This window comes from Chinchilla lanigera, unplaced genomic scaffold, assembly GCF_000276665.1.
Source record: "Chinchilla lanigera isolate Chin_1 unplaced genomic scaffold, ChiLan1.0 scaffold00032, whole genome shotgun sequence".
Taxonomy (NCBI): Eukaryota; Metazoa; Chordata; class Mammalia; order Rodentia; family Chinchillidae; genus Chinchilla; species Chinchilla lanigera.
Window position 1 is genome coordinate 15,558,999 of NW_004955433.1, and position 8,419 is coordinate 15,567,417.

General features: G+C 56.5%; 1 protein-coding gene across 1 annotated transcript; it reads right to left on the minus strand.

Annotated features, from left to right (window-relative positions):
• Positions 1–2,802: 2,802 nt before the first annotated feature.
• On the minus strand, positions 2,803–8,419 carry Znf319 (zinc finger protein 319; the record flags this gene model as incomplete). Its single annotated transcript, XM_005388431.2, is given in 2 exon segments — positions 2,803–6,495; positions 8,280–8,419. A coding segment is annotated over 1 exon segment (1,749 nt). The 3' UTR covers positions 2,803–4,508.

The window sequence follows — 8,419 nt, forward strand, 5'->3', positions numbered from 1 at the left end:
AAAAAAAAAAAAAAAAAAGAAAGGAACCATCAAGTAGGAAGGCATACACAAGGCCGATTTTGTGTGTACAGTATTTTCTGTTCTTAAATGGAAGGCAAGTCATTAAGTGCTTCGCAGGCCCCATAAGTTGGGTAATTTCAAACTCATTTGACAGCTGATAAAATGTAGTTGGGGAGGTTACATGAGTGGCACAACATCGCACAGCTGGTGACTGGCAGAGCTGGGGATTGAAGCCTGACTGCCTGGCCCGTGGACCTGCAGTCACCATATTCTGTTTTCCTGCTACAAGAGGCAAGCCAAGAGTGGGGTAGAATCTGGTGGGGGCTCCCTGAGGGCATCTGTGTAGGGCTCAGGAGGAGGACAGGATGCCCATCAGGAAGTACTGTGAAGCCAAGAGCAGCCAGGTGTAGTGGCACACGCCTGTAAGCCCAGCACTTGGGAGGCTCAGGCAGGAATGATATAGGACCTCTTAGCTAACTGAAGCTCAGGAAGCGGGGTCTGAGGTCCCTCCAAACCAACATACAGACCTACAATAAATGAATGCTACTACAAAGCAACATGCAAAACACAATAACCTGCGGCCTGGGGCTTGCTCGTGGCAGGTTCAGGAATGGGGTGAATGTCCAAGCTGAAGGTAGAATCGGGTGAGAGTCAGGAAGGACTTTCACACACAAAATTTTACACTAAATATCAGCAGGTTTGACATATTTTGATCCTACCTTTTGCTTCATGCAAACCTCAGAACTCATCTGCAGTTCTTGCTTTGTGCCGTGTGGCATGGGTTCAGGGCCCGGCAAACAGCAGGTGCTCAGTAATGCTGTGGATGAACAAAGGCAGGAATGCAGACCCAGGGTGGGGACGGAAACAGACACAGTGAAGACAGACCCCACAGCCTCCCACCCCTCTGATCTCATTTTTCAGACTATTCAACTGGAATGTTTGTAGATTTGAGAAAATCAATAGTGGCCATGGCTCTTCCTGGAGGCGTGACCTTCAAAGAACAAAGAAACCACTTGCTTTTGGATGGGCTGTGGAGCTTGTTATGGGAGAGTCTGGCTGGAGGCCTTTGGGGAATTTCTGCAGCCAGAGCAGCCACAGGTCTGGGCCAAAGCCTGCTGCAGATGAGGAGGAGAAACAGAGCCCTGGGGGCCTGGAGATGGTGAGATGGTCCTCCATGGCAGTGCCCAGGAGGCTTAACCCTTAAGGCAACTGCCTCTACACTTGTAGAAAGATGGAGCGCGGGAGTTTTGATACTATAAGCAGCTCAGGGTGGTCTGAAGGGGCTAGCCACCCCCTCTACCTGCTGGGGACAGCTTTCCTGCTCCCTGGGTCAGAACCAGTCCTGGCCACTGTCACCAGCTTCCTGCCCAGCAAAGGCTGGGTTGGAACCAGAGTCCCAGGTATCAGTGGTCAGAGCTGGAGGCCTATGTGTTCAGGGCACAAGACTGTCCTGGCCCTGGACCCACTGCCTGTCTTCCACCTGTGTGTACGTACCAGATTCATGTGGCCAGCCCTCACAATCCAGGCCACTTGCATCACCATGTACAACTCTGGACAAGTCCTGGACCGCTAGGTCCTGCACAAGAGGAATATGCAGGTCCCTCTGCCTGCTACGTGGAGGGGTTGTTGACCTAAGGTCATGTGGCTACAAAGTAAGTCAGGCTTTGAGCCTGGCATAAAACACAAAGGCACCTGGACATTCCCTCCTGAGCGGTAGAGGCCTGCAGAAGGAACCACATGGCTTTTCAAGAGCAGGGTCCTTCCAAGATCACACAGAAGGAACAAGAGGAGCATGGGGCTCAGTCATATCTGGGGTCCCTGCCTTTTACTAAGGCTTCTGTACTCAGTTTTAGGGCTCTCTGCAGTGTACACAGTCCTTGTGCTTTTAACTTCCCACCCTCACCCCACCCACCCAGAGCTAGGTCCCCCTGCTGGCTACCCTCCCCTGCCTCTCAGATGCTCAGACCTGGGTACTGTCTCTCCTTCTTTCCCCCGAGCCCTGCCCTCGCCTTTGAGAAACGAGAAGAGGGCTGGAGAAGTAGCTCAGTAGTCAAGCACTTGCCTAGTGCGGGCAAGGCCTTAAGTTCCATCTCCAACAAGAGAGATAGGGGGCTGGGTAGAAAGAGCCTGAGTTGCAGTTGGGCACCTGTGGGCAGGGCAGGGATGGGCATAGAGGCAAACAGTATGGAGGCACTAAGGTAGAAGGCAGCTGGGCCAGGCATGCAGAGGGGTCACTGTGGGACAGGGTGGGTAGTGGTAAAGCAAGAACAGGCCAGTCTCTGGGCAGGGCAGGGCAGGGCAGGGCAGGGCAGGGCAGGGCAGGGCAAGGCAGGGCCAGGCAGGGCAAGGCAGGGCCAGGTAGGTCGGCCACTGCTCCAGGGAGGGGATGAGCAAGTTTTCTTGCTTACCATTACCAGTCCCAGCCCTCTGGCCTTCCCTGAGTCACTGGTCCCTCACAGCCCAACTCCCTCCTGAAGGGCTATGGCAAAGCCCCAAGGTCAGGGGCAGGCAGGTCCACTCCCATGGACCCCATACGTCCTGCAGTTGGTACTGCCGGCACTTTCAGTTTTCCCAATAGGGCCTCATAACTCCATATGAGATCTCACAACAGCCAAAGAAGACCTATTTTTTTCCCAAATAGTTGAGCCAACTGAGTCCCAAAGCAGCTAAGCAAATTGCCCAAGGCCACCTGGCCAGAATGTCCAAAATTTTAGATGCAAAGCCAGCCTTGAGTCCCAGAACCCAACCTGCCTGTGTCCTAGCATTCCCCTGTGGAAGTGTGAACAGAACAAGCAGAACTTGGGTCTGTGATGGTCAATGTCTTTACTTCTAAAGCATACATTGGACTCACTATATATTAACATCAAAAGTGGCTACCTAGAATGGAGTCATTCTTTTTAAAAATCCAAATTCTCACATTTATATATAAGACCCAAAATTGACATGAAATTAAACTACAGTGTTATGAATAGTATAACAAACTGCTTTTAGAAAGCAAAATGAATGGAAAAACAGCAGTCGGGAACGTCAGAGCTTGGGTTCCATTCTTTTGAGGCATTATGACCAGGAGCCAGCACCAGGGGGAAAGGCCAGCCCCTCTCTGTGGCACAGAAGGGAACCCAGTCAAGTAGACGCGGTGGACGCAGCTGTTCAGATTCCACATGGTGAGAGAGGAAAGCTGGTGTCTTCTTGCCCCTTCGTCCCTTGGCGGGTGTACTGCTCAAGTCTTAAGACTAGGAGCAGATGGAGCCAGAAGAGGGCAGCAGCAGAGCTGGGTTCAAAATGATTCTGACGATAAAGCTTCTCTGGGTTGCAAGGAGGGCCCTAGCCATCAGCGATCTTGCTCAACTCTATTCACCTGACAGGCTCACCGCACACTGCATTCCTTAACCCACTTGTTCCTCTTCCTCCCCATGCCCTGGACGCATTCTGCCCCAAGAGACCTAGCAGAGACTCTAGGAATCTCCAAAGGAGAACACTCTGGGCATGGAAGTAGCTGGATGTTGTCCAGAGCCTAAGATCCCTAGGGTCCAGGCCAGCAGCCAGACTGATGGAGGGCTTGTATTCCCATGGGCTGGGAGGGCACTGTGGGGTCAGAGGCCATTCACCACCCTGGCACCTGGTCTGGGCCTTGAGGCAGGGCTGGGGCTGGCTGACTGGGACTACAACCCTGAGCCCCAGACACTTTGGTTCACACAATTTGTGGCGAGGACACTTGTGCATCTGCTGGGGGCATCATGGGCTTGGCCCATTACGTCTGAGCCCTGGAGGCCTCCCTGTCCCCACCTTTCACACTGCAGCCCTCTACCAGAGCTCAGAGCCACACGCAAAGGTAAGAGGGTGCTTCCAAAGCTACGGGATAAGCTCTCAGCACAAACAGGCTGCTCGTCTTCCTTCTCCCTAGACAGCACTGTCCCTGGTTGAGGGTATCACAGGAATGTCTGTGTCCCCACTTCTGGCTAGGCCGGCTCCTGTCCTGAACATCTCAACTGTCAGAAGCATAGGGAAACATCACCTTTGGCTAGGGCAGACAGATAGGTCTGTGGCTCCCCATCTGCCCTCCTCATCCCCTGGACTACACCACAAAACTGGCCTTCCTCCCTAAAGAGCAACTTGAAGGGATGCTCTGCACCGAGCCTACCTCTGGGGTGCAGGCCCTACCATAACCCTCCCCCCTCCCCCCATCTGATTTCTAACTAGGCTGGAAGCTTTGGGAAGGCTGGAGCCACTTGACTGTCAGTGGGATTCCAGTCCCCAGAGCTAAGGGAGGCTATTGGCTCAGGAGGGATTCCGGTGATGGGAAGTTTATGGAATCTGTATCTGCCTCTCCTCACGGGCAGGCTGGTGCCAAGAGTGCTTGGCACTACACACCTGCCCCCTCCCCAGAGCCCTTCTGTCCTCCTTCCCAGGGACTCAGAACACTGAGCTGGGTGGGGCCTCAGTGTGATGCAGCTGCAAGGAGGCTGAAAGGAGGCGTGGCTGGACTGGGCCCAGTGGGCCACAGGCTCTCAGGGCAGGCAGGCAGCCACCTGGTAGGCACCCTCAGCCGCTGCAGCTGCGGCACTGTGCTGGGCACTGTGCTCCTGCAGCAAGGCCACGTCCAGGAAGCGCTCTCCACACCACACACACTTGAACTGCTGCTCCCGGGCATGCACGCCCTGGTGCTTGTTGAGATGCTCACGCTGCTTGAAGGCCTTGTCACAGTTGGGGCACTTGTAGGGTTTCTCACCCGTGTGCACCCGGCGGTGGCGCTGCAGGTCTGAAGCATACTTAAAGCGCTTCTCGCAGTCCGGGCACTTGAGCGGCTTCTCACGTGCAGGGTCGCAGCGGTGCTGCACAAACTCTGAGGAAGAGAAGAAGCGGCGATCACAGAGCGTGCAGCGCAGGGGCTTCTCAGCCGAGGAGCAGTGCGTCAACTGGTGCTTCTGCAGGGCTGATGCCCGCTTGTAAGCCTTGTTGCATACAGGGCATTTGAAGGGCCTCTCGGTGGAGCCTGGCAAGCACTTGTGCCGCAGCAGCTCAGCCGACTGGTCAAAGCCCTTCTGGCATACGGGGCACTTGAAGAGAGTCTCGAGGGTGTGTACATGTTGGTGGTAGAGCAGGTGGCTGGGCTGTCCAAAGCCTTTCTCGCACAGGCCGCACTTGAAGGGCTCTTCGGTCTTGTGTGTGCGCCGGTGCCGCATGAGCGCGTACTGCTGCTTGAAGCCCATGGGGCACAGGTCGCACTTGAAGGGCCGCTCAGCGCTGTGTGTGCGCTCGTGCTGCCGCAGGTCCGACGGCCGCTTGAAGGCCTTCTGGCACTCGCCGCAGCGGAAGGGCCGCTCACCACTCGGGGTGCAAGGGTGCTGCAGCAGTTCCGACGACTCTTTGAAGTGCAGCTCGCACACGTTGCAGCGGAACAAGTGGTGCTCCCCCGAGTGAGCATACATGTGGCGCACCAGGTGAGAGCGGTGCTTGAAGGTCTTCTCACACACCGCGCACTTGTAGGGGCGCTCCGAGCTGTGTGTGCGCTTGTGGTGCACCAGGTGAGACGACTGGCTGAAGCTCTTGTCACACAGCGTACATTTGTATGGCTTCTCACCAGTGTGGATCCGCTCGTGGCGAGAGAGCTCCGAGAGGTGCTTGAAGGGCTTCTGGCAGATGGGGCAGCTATAGGGCTTTTCGGGTTGTTCTGCAGGGGCTACAGCAGGAGGTGGGGGCGCAGGGGGAAGTGAAGGGCCGGCAGTGGCGGCTGGCTCAGCGGCCTCCGCTGGCTTATAGGTCTTCTCACAGATGGAGCACTTCACAAGGCCAGTATGGGCGCTGTGGTGCTGCGCCAGGGAGGTGAGCAGAGAGAAGCCCATCTTGCAGACCCCACAGACAAAAGGCTTCTGCTCCGCCTGCACACACTGGTGCTCCAGCAGGTCTGTGGCCTGGTGGAAGATCTTGAGGCACTGGGTGCACTGGAACGAGCGGTCATGACCCGCCAGGCACTGGTGCTCATGTGGGCTGGAAAGGTGTGCCAGGTCATGACCACACACCCCGCATTTGGGGCCCTGCTCGCCGGCTGCCTGGAGGGGTGCATGTTGTGGGGGCTGCAGGCCTGGGTCCGGCTGCAGGAGGATGCCATAGACAGCACAGCCCAGGGGGTTCTCAGCCGTGCCTGGGGGCAGTGTGTGTTCCGCCAGGGCCGGTGGTGGTTCTGCATGGTGCTGAGGCTGAGGTGGCTGCGGCTGCTGCGGCTGCGTCTGTGGTGGCTGCTGCCAGGTTTCTGACATGCTTGGAAAGATGAAACAAGGCTTGGAGAGTAATGGCTTCAGTTTCCCGCTTATGGTGACCCAACCCAGAGAGAGAAGCTGCCCGATCTCAGGGACGGACAAAGACCTCAATAAGGCACAGAAAAGGATGCGTCAGACAGCCCCAGTCATTAACCAAAAAGACAGACTATAAGGCTGTGTCTACAGGACGGGGCTCTTCAAGGCAAGGTCCTTTCCTCTGCCTTCCAGGAGATCGGTTCTGTAAAGAAGAGAGAGATCGTGAGCTGGAGAGAAAACCAAGCAGCCCTTCCCTGGGTCCTCTCCCCATGTTGGCTGCACCTGTCACATGGACACAGACCACATCAGGGCTGGGAGACCTGCTTCCCCCCCATGCCACCAAAGAAGTCTGCTGGACGCGCAGCATCTCCACTCCTCCCACCTCAGTTCCCCATCCCTGGTCCAGGGCATCCCCTCTAGCTTCCTGCCAACTCTCCTCAGACAAGTGTCTCACAGGACAGTATCCAGGTAATCTGTCCATAGTGCCAAGGTCTCCCTCACTCCTCCATCTGTCCAAATCCAGGACACTCACCACTGCTCAGAGAATCAGCCTGTTGATCAAAGAGACCATATCTAACCATCTGAGAGCTCAAAGGCAAGAGGCCTCGGGCAGTCAATATTAGGACAACTCTGTGGAACCAAAGCCCACCTCAAAAACACTTCCTGTGAGAGCATGGCCCACACCTCCTGAACCTATCCCCAGACCCTCCACCCCAGCCACATCCCTATTTCTCTACCTACATCCATCACCAGGATGGATGGCCCTGCAGGGACCTGAACCCATGGGTAATATGGGGGTTAGATGACAGGTTCACAGACCCACCCAACCTTGATGCCTGTGCAGCAGAACTTCCTCACTTTAATCGTGTTCTACAGCATCACAAAATACTAAACCCTCTGCAGGTCTCTGTCAAGGTCCGCAGGAAAATTAAGAAACTGCATTGGTTTACTTCCACAAATGTACGATGTAGCATACTAAAAACAGACATTTCTTCTCATCTCCTCTCTGGAGACAGTCCATTCCCTTATTCCAGATCTACAAGCTCCTGGGTAATCAATGGAAGATAAGGCTCATTCAGCCAGCCCAGGCAAATCTCTAACTCACCACTCTGTGGCAGCATAAAGTAATGCCAGAGAGAGGAAGGAACTTTTAGTTACAGGCAACGCACTTCTAGATTCCCAGCTCATCTACCTCTTACATTTAAAAAGGTTTTAAGTTTTCTCCTAAGAGGAGGAAGGATAGAAGATGCCTTCAGACCTTGCTGGCTTCCGAGAGTTTTGGCAAAAAAACATTAAAAGTCAAGCTAAAAGTTGTCCTTCTCTGCATCTTCCAGGAGGGGAGGAAGGAAGGGGGCAACCGTTCTTGCTGGAGGCAGCAAGCAGGGTGTACGAGCCAGCAAGCACCGCTCGGTGACCTCAGCTTTCCTAGAGCGCGAAGGGGAAAGGAGGGCTGCTCTGAGCACCGGCTAGGTGTGGCTGTGCCAGTCCAGCTGTGTGTTTTTCCTGGCGTGAATGGCTGCCAGATCCAGCCCCCACTCCACAGCCGCAACCCCACTGCCCACCCTGGCTCCCCTCCAAGAAGGTGCCGCCAGGAACCTCTGGGATCAATCTGTACAGGGGAGGGGTAGGACAACAAGGGGAGGCCCCACCTGCGCCCCACCCCAGCCCTCCTCTTCCCCGGGAAACCAAGCGAAAGCCGATCGCCTCCCACGGCGCTGCCGGCCGGCCCAGCTGGGCTGCCTCCTGTCAGCCCTCGCGCTGGACGGCCGGGCCACTGCGGCCCGAGAGTGAATGGCTGAGCCCGAGGAAGGCCCTAGGGCCGCAGGCCGAGCCCGGGGAGCCGCTGCGCGTCGAGGCCGGGCCTGGGCCGCTCGGGAGCTCAGGAGGCCCCGGGGTCAGGGCGGGAGGCAGCAGGGCCGGTGGGGAGAGGGTGCCGCGGGCACGGGAGTGGCCCCCAGACACCGCCCCGGGCGCCCCGCCGCTCACCTGCTCCAGGCCGCCCGCAGGGCCAGGCGCGGGGCAAGCGGCGACCAGCTGCTCTCTCGGCCGCCCCTTTATTCCGGCTCCATCAGCGGCGGCGCGGCCTACGCTCGCTGCCAATCCTCGGCCTAGCGTGGCGGCGGCGG